At 46.1% G+C, this 17,610-nt stretch overlaps 5 protein-coding genes across 5 annotated transcripts; 3 read left to right on the top strand and 2 right to left on the bottom strand.

Annotated features, from left to right (window-relative positions):
* Positions 1-2,370: 2,370 nt before the first annotated feature.
* On the top strand, positions 2,371-2,688 carry EDB91DRAFT_1242562 (uncharacterized protein; the record flags this gene model as incomplete). The annotated part of the gene is made up of 2 exons (XM_041322202.1): positions 2,371-2,552; positions 2,604-2,688. The coding sequence occupies 2 exons, from the start codon at positions 2,371-2,373 to the stop codon at positions 2,686-2,688; spliced, it is 267 nt and encodes an 88-aa protein (XP_041182911.1).
* Positions 2,689-6,725: 4,037 nt separating this feature from the next.
* Positions 6,726-8,124, bottom strand: EDB91DRAFT_1242561 (uncharacterized protein; the record flags this gene model as incomplete). The annotated part of the gene is made up of 4 exons (XM_041322201.1): positions 6,726-7,157; positions 7,212-7,754; positions 7,819-7,932; positions 7,990-8,124. 4 exons carry the CDS (start codon positions 8,122-8,124, stop codon positions 6,726-6,728), a joined length of 1,224 nt encoding a protein of 407 aa, XP_041182910.1.
* Positions 8,125-8,757: 633 nt separating this feature from the next.
* On the top strand, positions 8,758-12,372 carry EDB91DRAFT_1242560 (uncharacterized protein; the record flags this gene model as incomplete). The annotated part of the gene is made up of 12 exons (XM_041322200.1): positions 8,758-8,799; positions 8,850-8,868; positions 9,358-9,696; positions 9,751-10,555; positions 10,608-10,647; positions 10,753-10,804; positions 10,863-11,054; positions 11,101-11,286; positions 11,350-11,501; positions 11,551-11,805; positions 12,001-12,159; positions 12,211-12,372. The coding sequence occupies 12 exons, from the start codon at positions 8,758-8,760 to the stop codon at positions 12,370-12,372; spliced, it is 2,403 nt and encodes an 800-aa protein (XP_041182909.1).
* An 805-nt stretch (positions 12,373-13,177) lies between these two features.
* EDB91DRAFT_1242559 (uncharacterized protein) lies at positions 13,178-15,698 on the bottom strand (the record flags this gene model as incomplete). The annotated part of the gene is made up of 10 exons (XM_041322199.1): positions 13,178-13,468; positions 13,523-13,756; positions 13,806-13,958; positions 14,079-14,207; positions 14,258-14,463; positions 14,539-14,945; positions 14,995-15,042; positions 15,094-15,526; positions 15,581-15,616; positions 15,680-15,698. 10 exons carry the CDS (start codon positions 15,696-15,698, stop codon positions 13,178-13,180), a joined length of 1,956 nt encoding a protein of 651 aa, XP_041182908.1.
* Positions 15,699-17,167: 1,469 nt separating this feature from the next.
* On the top strand, positions 17,168-17,563 carry EDB91DRAFT_1242558 (uncharacterized protein; the record flags this gene model as incomplete). Its single annotated transcript, XM_041322198.1, has 4 exons — positions 17,168-17,220; positions 17,276-17,284; positions 17,337-17,445; positions 17,495-17,563. 4 exons carry the CDS (start codon positions 17,168-17,170, stop codon positions 17,561-17,563), a joined length of 240 nt encoding a protein of 79 aa, XP_041182907.1.
* Between the last annotated feature and the right edge of the window lie 47 nt (positions 17,564-17,610).

The following is a 17,610-nucleotide window of genomic DNA, read 5'->3' as shown; positions in this document are numbered from 1 at the left end:
TGACCCTCCTAACCCTCTTGCTGAGGTGCCAGAGAAATCACCGACGTCCTTCTATGACAGCCGTGCAGCATTTGGAGCACAGCGACCCTCCAGTTGCGGGGGACAGCACAGAAAAACACCATCTGTCACGTCATTAGGTATATCCTGCAGCATGTCAATCCCTTCTTCAACAACTCGCAACATGTCCTCGTCATCTGATTGTTTAATCAGTCCCACTCCTCAGACATCATTGCCGACCAGTGTGGGAGGCTCGAAGAAGAAGAAAGCCAAGTCAGATATTCAGGAACGGGTTGACAAGGTAACTGATGAGATCGAGAGTATCCAGTCCGATGCTGTGTCACGCTGTCATATACCGGATCCGAGCACCTCCAATACCACCTGTGAACATCCCCACCCCTGGTCTGACCCCCTGTTTCCCCATCCACTCCATCCCTCCTTCCCTGACAATGCATGAAGTGCATCTCAGCAGGATTAGCCCTGCTACCTCTGCCTGACCCCGTTCCGCTTTTCCGACACTACCCCTATGTCCTCCGACCCCATACCCCTTCCATCTGACCCTATCTGGGGTTCCGCTCCTCCGCCCTATTGGTCTGCCCGATCCTATTCCTACTCCCTCCGCTTTTCTGACCCGCACGGATCCTTCAGTTCCGCTCGTATTCCCCCACCTGACTATTAGTCTGTCCGACCGCCTCACTGGTCCACTCCTAGACTAGGAACCACTCAACTGGTCCTATCCCCATTTAGTATCATAGTTCCGCTTTTCGGATCACCGGTAATCCCTATACCCTAGTGATTCTGATCTGTCGTGTACATACTGTTCCCTGAGCCTTATTCTCATATGTTTCAGTCATCCTATTGTAATCCTGTACACTCAGCACATAGCCTTCTGCTATGCTATGCTCATCACTTAGAGTATATAAACATATGTACACTTGTCTGTAGATACTCAGTCTGAATATTACCTTTTCTAAGCCCTGCTCTTCTGTTCTTTGACTTGGGCCTGATCCTAGTCAACTCCTGTTAGCCAGCCTAGGGGATAGACTCCCTAGGTCAGCCACCCTCCGATCCTCCGATCCTCCGATCCTCCGATCCTCCGATCCTCCGATCCTCGATCCTCCGATCCTCCGATCCTCCGTCCTCCGTCCTCCGTTCCTCCGTTCCTGTTCCTCCGTTCCTCGTTTCGATTCCTCCGTTCCTCCGTTCTCCGTCCCCGTCCTCCGTTCCTCGTTCTCGTTCCTCCGATCCTCCGATCCTCCGTTCGATCCTCGTTTCCTCCGTTCCTTCCTCCGTTCCTCCGTTCCTCCGTCCTCCTCCAACTCCCCATGCGTCGGAACTAGGACCCCACACTCTCGAATCCATCCCATCTGTCCGCTCTGCTGCGGACTTCATCCAAGCCGTTCCTCTGCTCCGCTTCTTACTTGTTGGTTACTGACCGCAGTAGTGCCTCCCCCCTCCCTCCTGTTGGGCGGAACAACCCCTGCCCAACTTTCCCGTGCTCACCTAGTAGTCCGTTGGTCCTCCTTCAGAGGACCCCTGTTCCAATGTCCTGTCGGAACCCATAGAATTTGTGTTGGACTACATTCCGAAATTAGGGGCACGTACTCGGGTAAGGGGCGCAGTGTACAAGCTGAAGCCAAGCCCCTCAGAATCCGCTTTACCCCTGAGCACGGTCTTAACAGTTATGCTAAGGTAAATGGTTGGTATGTACTATCCACTCTCATAGCAGCACTCACTGACATCACACCAGGGCTTCCACCATCGAAAAGCACTGGTGGCACACTTTCTGGTGCCAGGAGCATGCTCTTGATGAGTTATAGCTAGTTTAATCCCCCCCGCCCCTCTCACTCGTCATTTGAATAGCTATTTCTTTGTATATGTATTCTACATCCATCGAAATTTCACAAGTATGATTTCAAAGTCCGCTGTGATGCTGCTGTGTTGCCGTGTCTCTCACCAAGTTTGTTAAAGGTTTAGCAAGTTTGTTTGAGGCTTTAGCGAAAGTTTAGCGAGTTTCATGAAGCTTTAGCCGGGCATCAAAATTTGCTTTGAGTCCCACTATTGTTTATTGGTCCAATCTTACCCTGAAAAGTGGAGTTCCGTGCATTAAAGGGTGCAGATCTATCACGGGACTCCCTTCCATTGACATTATTCCCTGCTCAGCATGGCTCTCAGGACCTACTCTGCTCTCCACTGTGAGACCATCGTCACCAAGGCACTGGAGACCAATATTGTGGAATGCATGCCTGCAGGTTCTTATATAATGGAGCCTACAGCATGTCTTGAGGATATCACATCTAAGCCCGCCTCAAGGCTGCGTGCAGTGCCCTACTTCACTTGACTGACGGCCTCGTGCCATGCTAAGACTGCAACATGTCTTCAACGAGCAGTCAAGCAAGCGTGTCTACCTCGCTCTCCCCACAACCTTCTAGCACAAACCATTCTAACAACAACAATGGGCCACTGATGGGTGGTATTTTCACCATGAATGGATCACCCATGCTTGTGGTCGCTTTTCTGGCAATCGGGCTATTTATGGTGACCATGGCAGCCTTGTTTGGGTGGAAGAGGATGCACAGGGGGACACTCATGGTACACCCTGTCAGGCCAGCTCCTCGCCCAGGAAAGAAACCGATTGTGTTAGGAGAGAAACCTGCACTTTGGGAAATGTGGGAGGCCATACTGTCATAATTATTGATACAATGTCAGGCATTGTAGAACAACAGTTATGCATACTCAGCAGGGATCCCCAACCCTCCATAAAGTATGCATACAGTGGAGAATCACTTGAAGAAGCATACAGGAAGCATACAGGTGAGAAGCCTGGCCTTCTGGAATTTCTCAGGCATCTCCATGTGCTCCCCACATTCTCCCCACATTATTCCCACACATCATATGTTCGCATTTTTCAGCCACACAGTGTGGGAATTACCCCACAACACCAAAAACATTGCCCATTTTGGGAATCTCCACAATATCAATTCTTCCCACACCCTTCCCACCTCACTGCAGCTTCACCACCACACCACAATAGGTCCCCATCCATATATAAGTAGTAGTTTGGTATATATATTTATATTATAATATAATAGTCCGCTTTTTTGTTTATTTGTGCGCCTCCTCCTCCTCCAGGGCTCTTCAAAAGAGCCTAGGGTGCAGAACACTTTCGCACTTTTACCTCTTTGATAGGGAAGTGTTTTAGGGCATTCAGGACATATTTAAGAGTGTATATGAAGAGATTCCCCCACTTGTTTGACCCCCTGAAGTGCCCTACATCAATAGATATAGCATATATATAGGAAGATACAAAATATGTTCCCATGTATCTATTTCTAGATGGATATACTTGAAGAAATCATCCCCAGTGTCTATTCAACAGTAGGAACAATATACCAGGAGTACAGAACCATAGGACAAGACCCTGTGATGCAGTACACCTACCCTCTCCTGATGGTTTAGCCCCTGTGAATTTTTTTCCTGGAGGACCAGACCTCAAGTATTGTAGGGGGTCTATTCTCATGCACATTTAGAAAATATGTATCCCCTAGATACTCCAGGATACCTACACAGTCCTTCTACAGGAACATAAATATATAAAATCGCACTTTTGACATTTTTGATGTTTTTCAGTATCTTACCCTTGAATATATGGTCCACCCTGCTCATATATCATCAGTGGCATTTATATAAATTTATTTATGCCAAGGATCAGCTCAAAATATACTGGGGATTTGAGTTAGTGTATATACATGTTATTTCTACTGATAAGGGGCCCATACCTTCAGGACATTGAGATTTAATAATCAGACACCCGGAATATGTCTCACATATGTCCTTGATCATAGCCCTCAATTATCAGAAAGATCCATAAAGTATTGAGGACTGGGGAAGTGAAATAGATAAGAAATTGAGTGTGGGAAACTTCAAATGCCCAAAACATCGAAAATGGCCAGTTGAGTAGTGGTAGGACTTTAATGCTGCATCAACTTACTTTACCACCACATCCCTTCCACATATCTTCCACCCTCAGGGCAAAGTGTGGTATAGGTTCCTTGTGTAATCTAACATACATCCTATTAAAATTTAATGAAATCTTCGGCTTATATCATATGTAAATGTGACTTTTGTGTGATATGTGTTAATTGTCACCCCCACACATATGTTCTTTTGCTTCCCTATCACTCAATACTTAGTGGATCTTTCTGATAATTGAGGGCTATGATCAAGGACATATGTGAGACATATTCCGGGTGTCTGATTATTAAATCTCAATGTCCTGAAGGTATGGGCCCCTTATCAGTAGAAATAACATGTATATACACTAACTCAAATCCCCAGTATATTTTGAGCTGATCCTTGGCATAAATAAATTTATATAAATGCCACTGATGATATATGAGCAGGGTGGACCATATATTCAAGGGTAAGATACTGAAAAACATCAAAAATGTCAAAAGTGCGATTTTATATATTTATGTTCCTGTAGAAGGACTGTGTAGGTATCCTGGAGTATCTAGGGGATACATATTTTCTAAATGTGCATGAGAATAGACCCCCTACAATACTTGAGGTCTGGTCCTCCAGGAAAAAAATTCACAGGGGCTAAACCATCAGGAGAGGGTAGGTGTACTGCATCACAGGGTCTTGTCCTATGGTTCTGTACTCCTGGTATATTGTTCCTACTGTTGAATAGACACTGGGGATGATTTCTTCAAGTATATCCATCTAGAAATAGATACATGGGAACATATTTTGTATCTTCCTATATATATGCTATATCTATTGATGTAGGGCACTTCAGGGGGTCAAACAAGTGGGGGAATCTCTTCATATACACTCTTAAATATGTCCTGAATGCCCTAAAACACTTCCCTATCAAAGAGGTAAAAGTGCGAAAGTGTTCTGCACCCTAGGCTCTTTTGAAGAGCCCTGGAGGAGGAGGAGGCGCACAAATAAACAAAAAAGCGGACTATTATATTATAATATAAATATATATACCAAACTACTACTTATATATGGATGGGGACCTATTGTGGTGTGGTGGTGAAGCTGCAGTGAGGTGGGAAGGGTGTGGGAAGAATTGATATTGTGGAGATTCCCAAAATGGGCAATGTTTTTGGTGTTGTGGGGTAATTCCCACACTGTGTGGCTGAAAAATGCGAACATATTAATGTGGGAAGACCAAAATGGGATGTGTATTGTGAATTTCCTCTTTTGGAAGCCAAAATTGCAGAAGCACAAGAAAGCACCAGGAAGCACTCAAAGGGGTGGGCATTGGTTCCCCAGCAAAGTATGCATACAAGAAGCATGGGGGATCACTGCCCAGTATGCATAACTAGCCTTCTACAATAGCCAGATAGTATTAATACTCCTGCCAGGGTGTGGTGAATGTGGACACGAAGAGAAGAGGGGGTGATGATCGATATGAGATGGGAAAATATCACGGTGCACCAAGTTCCACAATTGGTGTGGATAAACCATAGTGCTCATTTGCTTTGTCGGAATCATCTGAAGTGAGTTTGACGGTGCCCAGTGAATTTCATTCTGTGATGACAGGAAGACGGAATAAGCGACCGGTCATAAGAAGGCTATCATCGGAATCATCTGAAGTAAGCTCGATGGTGCCCAGTGAGTGTTTCACCATAATGGTAGGAGGGTGTGATGATCCACCAGTATTGGTACGTGATGATCCACCAGTATTGGTACATGATGATCCACCAGTATTGGTACATGATGATCCACCAGTATTGGTACATATATGACGGGTAGGGCCATGCTGGTCCTGACGGCGGGCAGCAGCCTTGCATTTGCCAGGAGCATGTCATGAATGTTACCAACTGCATCTAAATTTCAATTATCAAACCCTAAGTCACCTTATCCGATAAGATTAGATTAGATAGATCCCTGATAAGATAAGATGGATAACCAATTAACGATCACTATCTTTACTTCACATCTATACTACATCAACGTCATCCATCTATATCCGTAACCCTAGACATACGAACTCATCATATCCTTAGAAGTCCTACGAATAGGCAATGGGTTACATCATAAGCATCTACACACCTCTATGACGAAACCATAACTGAGAGTCCTTTACGAGCTATCTCTCGAAGAGTCATCATCCCTTCACATCGCAGACCTTCACTTCCCACACATGACATGTTAAGAGTTACCTCTGTCATTCACCGAACCCCTATCACAGAAGCGCCACTCATAGAGAAGCATGCTAATTACTGAAGACCCTGGAGAACCCTTAGATCCGATCGTACCCGATACATCTCCAGATCCCATCTCTTATCGAGATCCTTAATTACCGCTCGAGACTTCTTGTCACAGAACTCTCTCACCCTTCTTAATCTCCGTCTACCCTGAATAGAAGCAGTCCCTGAGAACCCTGCTTAATCACCGATACCCTTGACCCCTATGAACCCTTTACCCTTCTTGTAGTTGATTGGTTGATAAGACGCCCTGAACCCTAGGCGCAATGTTATGACCGTATATAGATATATCACAACCTTTCATACTCAGCTATCTCCGCTTAGAGAGTAGTATATAGTTTAGGTCGTAGTCAGTAGTACTCCTTAGACTTAACCTCTTCGTTCTTACGTCATCGTAGACCTAGACGTTCCCTCTCAAATCTATCCTTGCTTTATCCTCTTCAGACGAGTCCTGTGGTGTGATCCAAACTCCAGACACCTACTAGTTAGGTTAAGGGACGTTGGTCATAACAGAGCAACGACTTCATCGTCTGAACTGCTAGAGACCTCAATTACTGAACCTAGTCTCTTTGTGGACGTCAGCTTCAGTAGATCACAGTTGTTGGCATTGCGAACAGCTGCACGCTTGGCTTGGAGATTGGTTCGGATGTTTGGGACGCCAGCTTCACTGGCATCACAGCCATGAAATATGGTATCAAAGTCAGGCATGACAGAGACACCAATGTTGCACACGAAGATATGGTGCATGTCAAGAGTGATGACATGACCCTGGACGATATTGATCCATCTGCTCCTTGCTGAGTTATAGTACTGCAGCATGGAGGAGCCGTCCTCACCAGCAGTCAAGCCTAGAGCAGAAAGGATGGAGGCAGTCATCCAGAGCTGGGGATAGGTAAATCCATTCTGGACCTCAAACATCTCGGCCTCGTTGCCATCCTATAAAATAACCATCGTGAGGAGCGTTCTATGACTATGGCTTTGAGTACCTACCTTGGACCAGCCATAGGCATGAATGGTGTTGGCTGCACACCGTGCAAGGTCATGCTGTTCAGCATCTTGGGTTTTCTGCTGCTGGAGGATCAGCTCTTGTTCAGCATATCGTTGCGTGAAGACCGGTGGAAGTTGTGATGGATGGCAAGAATGTGTGAGCATATCAACATCTTTGACAGCACGAGCTTTACCCTTCTTTGTGCATGTGACAGGAAGTTTGGATGGCCCAGCAGACGATTCTTGAGTGGTTGCAGGAGTCATAGATGTCGGTGGAAGGGTGGCATAAGACCTTTCATGGGGTAGGATTGGGGTAGGAGCACACATATCTAGGTCTAGCATAGGTTGAATTGAATCTGGGGTGTCCAATGGAGTCATTGAATTACGGTGGTGAGGATTTGGTGGGACCAATAACGCAGGATCGATGGCAGCAAAGTGTTGACATTCAGCTGGAGATAGCTTATGCTTCTTAAGGTGGCACCTGCCAAAGGCAAGACAATGTTTGCGGCAGCATTGATGCTCGCAACCAACAGCAACATGGCATGACTTGCAGCCAAGAACAGCGCAATGGTGAGTATCGGAGCTGGCATCAGGAATGGCAATAGGTGACAATGAAGCCAGAATGCAAAGTCGGTGATAGGTCAGGGGGAGATTGGTTTGGTGAAGACTTCGGAGACCCCCACCAAAAGAACTCAGGTTTTCCTGCAGGCATCTTCTTAGAGCACTAACATGATCAACATTCAATAGGTAGATTCATACTGATGAAATGAAAAAACCTTACCATAGCATACCACCACCCAAGGTTGTCGTTCTTGCTTGAACTAACCACGCGCCATGCCAGCTCATCACCACATTCACCACAGACCAACACCCATTCAGGCTTCATAAATGGTGTAGTTGGTGGGACGTCAGACATTGTGGCTGTGTATGCGCGAGAGAGCATAGTCAATAAGTCATGTAGAACTGCTCAGGGACTACATGAGATGCGCTGTAACTGTGAAGCAAGGAGACACATACATGAAGCCCTATTGCAGGGAGTACATACAAAAGAGTAGAGTTTGCTGGATTTGCTGTTGTGATGAATCATAGGTAAATGCGTCACATGCCCAAGATCCTATAAGATTGAGCTTTGCATTGAACTCATGGTATTGAAGAAAAGAGAAATGGCATGCACTAGTTCAATGAACATACTAATTGTTGTCTAGTTGGTGGCGGGCAATGATATGTGCCTTTGGGAGGTAGTAAGGGAGTGGGCGGGACATTTGTTGCAGTTGACGGTGATGGTTGAAGACAAGAGTCATATGCAGCCATGACATGCCTTATCTATTGATGATTGGAATACTGACTCATTGAGGTAACAGCATATTATGTAATATATTGAGACAAATATTATTATTAAAAATGGAGGTATTGTTGTGTATTGTTTGGTACCTAGTGGGGCAAAGGGAACCCCTTGGGCAAAATTCCGAGGTCCCAGACTTTCTGCAAGTATCAGCCAGCCGGTACTGAGTCGTCAACTTGATACTCTAAGTTAATGCTCCACACAACGATGGCGGATATTGTCAGGCCTCCTCACCTTGATTTCTGCTTGGTATATACAGCATCGACTCAACCCTTCAACACACCTCAATGCATACCCAGCTGCAGACCTACCACATTAGTATGTATAATGTTAACCCATAGCTAGGGTTTATCTGACAAAAAAGGCAACTCGAACTTGTTCTTTGTTTGCACTCCAGCGTCGTCGGCACTGCTTGTCTCGAACACAATCGACACCACAGCACTCTCCTATGTAAGTACCTTGCCTTCAATACTACAGGTACTTCTTACTGATACCACCTTATCAGTCTTTTGATCTATTCCACCTGGGCCAGGACCATAGCACAGGCAAATTGTGCAAGTTTTACCTCGGATTTGAACGTCTATCGTGGCCGTTGACTCGAGGATAATTACACGTATGAAGACTAATGTACGGCTTGTAATATACCTGGTCTTTCAAAGACCGTTCTTTGATCATCTGTTGTATCTGATTCATAGCCACCACGGCGCTTGTGTCCTTGCACTGTGTGTACACCAGCGGGTCTGTTCCAGATGATTTGAATAATCAAACTCCATGTCAGGAGAAACAGATATGCTCATCGTCAGCCAGGTCCAAACAAGCTTGTGTTCGAAGACGAGTTAGATCAGGGATTCAAAAGCTCGCAACCTGCTGCCAAGTTTGAATGTCCACCCTCACCTACCCTGGAGGAAAATGAGTGCTTTGATCGCGAAGCAGACACTGATATTAACATGGGCATGGACGTGGCTCCTATTGACAGGGACTTTTATGTTGACGACGATGTTCGCGAATACCCTTCCCAACCCGATTCTCCTCCTCTATACTTTCCACCATCTGACGACGAGTCTCTTGACAACCAAAGTGTACTTTCTCTCAATCTCGGCACTCCTGCTATCACACATGACAAGCATCACAAATGGGTCAGTACCAGTGAATATATTGAGGGAGGTGACGAGCAAGATGATGAGTGAGTTTGGGATCCAGAGGGGGATCCTGAATACTTGTCAAATGATGCCATCCTCGAGGATGGCCCCGCACGAGAAGACCAAAGTGAGCCGGAGGATATCCTCCCGCACGCATTATTGGAGCATCCAGCTCTTCTCAATGGCTACTTGACCGTGTTTGTCAATGCTGCATACCGACATGCAACACATGCAGACACAGAGGCAACACTCACCCTCCTTCGCAGTACAATCAAGACATGTTATCGAGACCTTGGCGGAGTTCCACCAGAACTTGACCTAGATAACATGGCTCACACTCTTCACACCATGGAAAAACGCCTTGGTGTTGACACCAGCAAGATTATCACCACTTACATTCTTTGTCCGTCATGCTGGAAAATGTACCATCCCTCTGACTTTTGCACCTTATGCAATCTGACCTGCGCTGAACCAGATTGCTCTACAACGCTGTTTCAAACCAAATGCACAACATCCGAGGGCGTAAAAAAAATTCCTTTCAAGGTCATGCCGGTCGCGTCATTGAAAACTGTGCTTGCAAGGCTTCTTATGTGTCCAGGGCAGTGGGACAAGCTGCAGCACTGGCGAAAAGAAGGAGATGATGAGCCAGCACCACCCATCACACGTGAAGAATGGTATGCAACAAAGGCACTTGACGAGCCACTCTGCAACATTTATGATGGTTGGATGTGGTGTTCTGTTCCAACAGGCATGACACACGAGTGGGATGAGAGGAATCAGAAGGTTAAAGACATCAACATCGAAAATCTCCACCAAAGATTTGTGTCGCTAAAATGTGGTATTGTAGTGCATATTAACATTGACTGGTATGTGATCTTCAAACTCTCTAGCTCTACCTTCTGTTAATGTCGACTCTAGGTTCCGAGCTTTGAAACGTGCCAACTACTCTACTGGGACAGTCTGGCTCACTATTGACAATCTGCCATGATCGATTCGATCTCTTTGTGAAAATACATTCCTTCTGCTCGTCATTCCTGGCCCAACAGAACCGAACACAGACCAGTTGAATGGGCTTCTTGAGCCATTTGTTCGAGAGCTCGAAGATCTCAGTGAAGGTACGTACATTGCAGCAGTTATGTAGTAGCTTATCAACATTGATAACTGAGATAACAGAAGAGTTCTTCAAGGTGTTTGGACATCAGGACCTTGAACAAATTCACATCGCGCTTCCATTTGGAACTATGGATACACCTGCTCGCCTCAAAACAGCTGGATTTGTCTCACAAAACTCGGAGGAGCATATATGTCCATGTTGCAATGCACCATTCTCGTCATTAGTTGATCCAGTTTGCTTTGATCGCTCAAGTAGGTGTTTTTTTTTCATATGTACTGAGTCCTCATGGTTTCGCAGAATTCTGCTACCGGAACCCAGAGAAGCAGCTCAAATGGAAATTTATTTACAGAGATTCCGATGCTGACACTCGAAAGAACATTGTGGAGAAGAAGGGTGTCTGTACTTCAATTCTTGACAGGCTTCCGACCTGGAATGGAGCTCTGAGCATTCCATCAGAAATTATGCACCTTTTCTGGGGCCCAGGTGTGTTTCGAAACTCTCTGGTCGGTTATGAGTACCATGGTTGAAACTCTGAGTCTCTTACAGGTGCTTTTGGCCAGATCCATAGGGTCATTCTCATTGAGGGTTCCATGTTCACAGGGACCGGAAAACGGGGAGAAATCACACCCATGGATCGGCTTACTGAGTTTCTGGAATTGTTGTGGTGGCCGAACAATTCTGGATGGTTCCAAATCAAGGTAAGCTTGATACAAGCTTCGAACGATGATGCTAAATTATGATGGCAAGATTGCCAGTGGAGGAGAGCATCCAAAAGCTGATGAATGGCACAATTTTATGCGAGTTTATCCAGTTACACTCGCAGTTGCTTGGCAAATGTGGACCCGTCAACCAGATGAAGATGCACCTGCTCCACGTAAATGTACTAAGGTACACCAAGCTGTTCTTAAATTGAAAGAGCTGCTGCATAAGCGTCGTATCAAAAACCTTGCTCGCGATGAGGATGCACAGGGCGATGATTACATTGCTCTTGAAGACATCGAGGTAAGCCGCAACTATCATGATCACTATCAAAATGTGCTGTGCTACTGTACTGCAACATGGATTTTTGCCTCTTGATCCATCACACCCCAAGAGGCAACTTGTGCGTCCTATTTCATGTCCGAAGCATCACAATCATGGGCTGCAATGAACTGCCACCTAACACCAAACTTTCACTTCACCAGCCATGTGCTCGAGTATATCAATACATACGGTCCAGCATATGCGTGGTGGGTGTTTCCATACGAGCGAGCCATTGGTGTCCTTGGAAAGGCTAACCACAATGGACATGGAGGTGGCGAAGTCGAGGGGACATTCATGAGGGCTTGGTGGAAAAGTATTTTGATACAGGAGCTGGTGGGGCACAGTTTCTAGTAATTCATTGTGTCTTTACTGATTGTCCATTAGTTGATGCACCTACAGGCACGGCCTAATTCAACAGACGAGGACGAAGAAATTGTCCAGTTATTGTTAAAAGCAGTCAAAGGTGGTGCAGAACTCGATCGCCAGAGAGGAACACTCATGAACTACCTTGCCCTTCTATCTGCACTGGAAGACTCAGGTTCGTGAGTTTTTTTATCAATCGCAGACATGAATTAAGTCAAGAGTTACTAGTCAAGATCATGCTCCCCAATCAATTTAAGATAATTGCCTTGCGACCTCTCAACATCTATCCTATTGTCCTACATTTTCTTCGACTGCAGTTCCCTCACCTAAATTTGATCTCGGATGCTGGAGAAGCATTGCATGGGATTCCGTTTGAATCCCATGGTGTGAGATCATATGCTATAGTAAATATCGGGGCCACAAAGTATGGGTCCTCACTTCATCACCGCAGCAAGGGATTCTGCTATGGTTATGTCGATGGCAGACATGCAGCTCAAGTCGACTACATCCTGTCTGTCACTATCCCTCATTAAAATCCTCCTCTAATTGTCAATTTGGCTCTTATCCGATGGTTTCAAGAGCCTGCTTTAGACATTGAACATCTGTGGTCCTTGTCGGCAACTGATCTTGGAATCGCGGCTTGGAAATACAATGAACTCGGCAACCTTGAAGCTTGTCATCTCAAGGACTTTACAGGTCAGTTTGCATTCACATGAATCCATGTTCCTCATGCTGGTCATTTCTGAGTTACATTCTCCTTGGACACTGTGAGTGCACGAGTTGAATAACCTCTGTCAAATCAGCTGAACTTCGGATAGACCACTCAAGAACCTGATAGCAGTGACAACGAGCCTCGTGAGTGAGCCTCGTGAGAGTTGATCAATTACTGGATGCTGTTACAAAGAAGAATCTATGGTAGTATAATGATAACGAGCAATTCTGAGTCCAAAATATAGCAAACCTGATCTAGTCCATGAATGTGAGTAACCTAAACTGACTCGGATGACAAGCTTTTGGAGTATGATATGTCTGCGTCGTGATTATTGGTCATAAGTGCCTCCTGCTGTTTGCGGTCCTCTTGCATCAGGCTCTTGAGCCATCGTGTCGAGACTGCCCATTGTGGAGTCTTGAGGCTGTTGTGTTGTGGCAAAGAGTCTGCTGGCCGAGGTTGACCTTGAATCTGTGGCACTCGTTTCTTCATCCAGTTCTTCTTATCAGCCTCCCTCTCTGCAACAATCTTTTCAACTTCGTCCTTGATAAGCTGAGAAAGAGCACAATACTACATTGGCAGAGCTAAGAAAATAATCAAAGATACAATAAAAACATGACCTACATCCTTTGAACGCCACGCTGGAGGATGTGTCATGAAGATGCCCTCCTTCTTTGGCTTCTTGTAAGCTTTGCATCTCTGGTTAACAACAATGTTGACCTCGTCACTTGAACTCTGGTGTGAAGTGTTGGAGGCACTATAATCTGTCGACTGCCATTTTGGTGCAAAAGCAAAATCGTATGTCTGGTCCTTGATGTCTGGGATATTTCTGCAAGCCTCAATTGCGAGTTTGGGTTTCTGTATCAATAGTTTGTTAGTGCAGGTATGTCAATACATTTATGCTCACATCAATTTGGCGCTTCTCACGACAAGCAATGGCGACATTCAGAGACTGAAGTCCAATTGGCCTGTTTCCCTCCTTATAGCCCTCCTTTAACGTCTTGAATACTTTACCAGCAACACTCCGCAACATCTTATCGGGTATGCCTTTGACTGCATCCTGCAAGAGAGTTGGTTCATAGTTGCTCGCATCTCAACAGAACCGCTCAAAGAATGATTTGTGCCACTTGGAATTATGGGTCCATGAGTTGGCCCATTTTGGTTGAAGAACAGAAGTCACTGTTGTTGTTCCATCGACGTCAAGCAAATCGATTTCTGTCCAGTAGGTATCCTTCCCATCCATAGGGTCAGGAAGAGCTTCATTAAACTCGATGCCCATCATCTTAAACAGCACTTGACGGATGGCACTCTAGAAGCACAGTAAGATAGGTAGCAGTCGACAAGGATAAAATGATGTACATTCATTGCATTGTTCCGAACACCAGTGGCAACAAGTGCTGTGGGTTCACATATCTCAAGGGCCTCAATGTGCTTGATGAGGCTTTCAATCTCTCCCTCGAGCCGTGTTGTTGTTGCAGCATGGTGATCTGAGAGCCTGGCTTGCTCTTTGCGAAGTTGTAATATCTCTGACTGCGAGCTCTCAATATAATTGTGTTGGCGACTCGCTTGGAGCTGAGTCTTTGAATGAGCAGAGGCTCATTCCTTCTGGCTTGGTCCCTTTGCCGATCCAAGCAGGGTACATGACTCAAGCAAGTCGTCGTCGGTGTCATCCTCGCGAACAGGGGGGGTGCATGAAACTTCAGTCATACACTGCGAAGATGTTGTAGGATTTGTGTTACGGGGTGCTGCAAACCCAACAGGCTGCATCAGGTTGGTAGCGCCATTCATTGGCTTTGACTTTGAAGCCTTTGAGGGCAGGCCCTTGTCTGTGAGGAAGGGACACGCTGAGGGGACTGGTTTTGGTGCAGCAGTGCAGCCCACCACTGCAACTGCTGGTGGATGGGATGATGGAGCAGAGCGAGGCGCCAAGGGTGCAGCTGGTTTCAAATATGAAGTTGGCTTAGATGAGAAAGTTTGATGCCCCAATGGGGGTGGCATCACAGAACTGGGACGTGTGCTTGCTGTGGGATTTTGCGTCGCTGGGGTTCTATATGATTTAATTAGTGAAATGCAATCAAAAATAGACTGAGGCACACCTGGAGCGTTGCATCTGCTTTAACCTTTGAAGGACTTGAGATTGCTTGCTGCAATTTCACAATCAGCAGTAGTACAGATAACATCAACCCCAAGCTTACTTCACTGATGGTTGATTCATGCATGACTCGTCTAATCGTTTCGATTTTTTTGCCATTACAGGTGATGGCGAACGAAAATGAGAGTGGCCACGGTCTTCGATATGGACATGAGAAGAGCAATAAAGTGTGGTTGCCTCTGGGTATGTGCTCAGTGCCTTGATCTTTCGCTTCTTTGAAGAGACATCGTCCTGAGAATCAGAGTGCAGGGAAGGGTCTACAAAATAGTCTGGCTCGGCATACTGATGTTGATAATCAAGTGACCGGTTGGAAAGACGAGTGAGTTGCTCAGGCTCCAAATCAGAGCAAGGGGTAACAGGTGAAGTGAAGCTTGATGTGTCGGCTTCGTCTGAAGTACTGGTTGTCATATCAGATGGAAAGACATATTGGAGCTCCACACTGTAAGAGGCAGCGTTCAAAAGGTCACCGAGACGCACTGATTATGGTTATGGTTAGTCCTCAATACAGCAAATAAACTAAAGCAACCTACTCATAGATGCGCTCTGCAGTGCTGCGAATGTATGCACTTGCAGACTGTATAGAGTCAGAGGTTAATTGAGAACCCCACACTCGCAGAGTTTGAAATTACCTTTGCTCTCAACTTCCATGACGACATCCGTGTTTTGGCAGATCCCACTTCCTAGAATGACGATTCCCTCTACTGGTGTCATATACCTGATCCAACCGCTCCGATATTGATATCCGCTCCACTTTCTGACCCCTCCACCTCATTCATCCTCCACTCCGTCCTATCACAAGTCTGCATTCTGCCCTACGCTTCCGCTCAACCGCTCAACCGGTCCCCTTCGATAACCTCTCTATTCAACTGGAGCTCTTTCCCCTTTTAGATATATGCCTTCTCTATTGGTACATAGACCCTTACTTCCGGATGACCGGTAATTCCTATTACTGCTCGATCGCTGATCCGATGCATACATATTGATATCCGCCCCAACTTATGTCTTCACCTATGTAAAATACTTACAAACTATATCCTTGGTACATAGCCTTACTGCATAGTTATCCTGATCACTGCCTCATACATAGTAGTATATAACATATCATGTACTTAGATATTTTTCCTCAGTCTTAATATTACTTGTCTTCTCGCAGTTATATCCTGTGAGAATTCTCAGTAGGACCTTGCCTCCTCTGGACACAAGTCTCAACTTGTTGTCACCTCCGACCCTCCGACCCTCCGCTCCGACTTAGAGCTGTGCTCTAAGTCTTCCCCTTATTACTCCGCCCCTATCAAATATCCTCCTTCGCCCCTCTGCATTATCCTCTGCCTTTCCCGCCCCTACCAACATTCCCCTGCTCCTATCCCCTCTCCGCATCACTCCCCGCCTTCTCCGCTCCACTCCTAAGCGGCCCACCGCTAGTAGCTCCTACTCCCCAACCCTCAGAGCAGACCAAAGCGGTCCAATTGTCCTACTGTCGGACAACGTTGGACCCGCTCCAAATTTGGGGCACATACTCGGCTAAGGGCGCAGCGCAAGAGCTGAAGCCAAGCCCCGACCCCTCTGCTTCCTGAGTCGGCACGGTATCTAACAACTGGAGTCATCTGTGATCAAGGTTGGGCTCTAATGTATGCGTATCTTGTCCGCATTTTTCTAACGAAACATTCCGCGTAGGTTACTGGCAAAGGGTGAGCCTCCCGCTTTTCTATACTGGACCTGGCTAAGTGAAGTAGGCAATAGCAAGCCATCCAGAATCGACCACCAAGGCATACATTAGTTTCGCATTTGCGGGCTTTGAAACACGCTGACAGATTGACAGATGCTTGGTGGTATTTCTTGGTTCGCTGTTTCATGGGCATTTGCATCTTGTCTCGGTCTGAGTGCTTGTGCTCTTCTGACCAATGCAAGTCCAGTTCCAGTATACCCCACGGATGATAGCTCACCAAAATTTGTAGCCGAACTTTCCCACCTATCCTTCTCTGCTTTCTCCAAGTCAGATTACCACAGGTCTTGCAGCTCCTGCTGCAGCTGCTGTGCTCCTGCGATCACTGTGCTTCTCATAGTATTGTACATATAGACCATGATGGGAAGATGCAATATTCTGACAGGATATCAGTATGGCCGTGACTTCAGCTGCGAGTGCTGAGCTCATTGGCATATCCAGTCTATTGTGAGTTGTTGGGTCATTCTTCCACCAAGGCAATCACCTGATCGTACACGATCAGTTTGTATGAGTAGGTGACACATGTCGTTGACATTGTTGCTGGGAATGACCTCATACATCAGCATCTACTGGACCTATTTCCGCCCCAATGCAACTGGCGACATGATAGTGAGGGTCTCTCACTACTTCATATGTTTCTGGGCTGTCTGGATGGGCTGTTGGGCGACCATTGTAAGTGTCATTCACCCCACTGTTTCCAGCATAGGCTCAAACTCAACAGCTGAACACTGGTAACATCAACCTTGGATGGGTGAGTGAGATTGCTCTTGATGCTGATGGCCTCGACTGACGACATGATAACAAAAGCAGCCATATGCCTCCAAGTGCTTTCTCACG

Source organism: Suillus paluster (genome assembly GCF_016628075.1).
Source record: "Suillus paluster strain FC165 chromosome Unknown EDB91scaffold_3, whole genome shotgun sequence".
NCBI lineage: Eukaryota > Fungi > Basidiomycota > Agaricomycetes > Boletales > Suillaceae > Suillus > Suillus paluster.
This window is presented reverse-complemented; position numbering and strand designations above follow the sequence as displayed.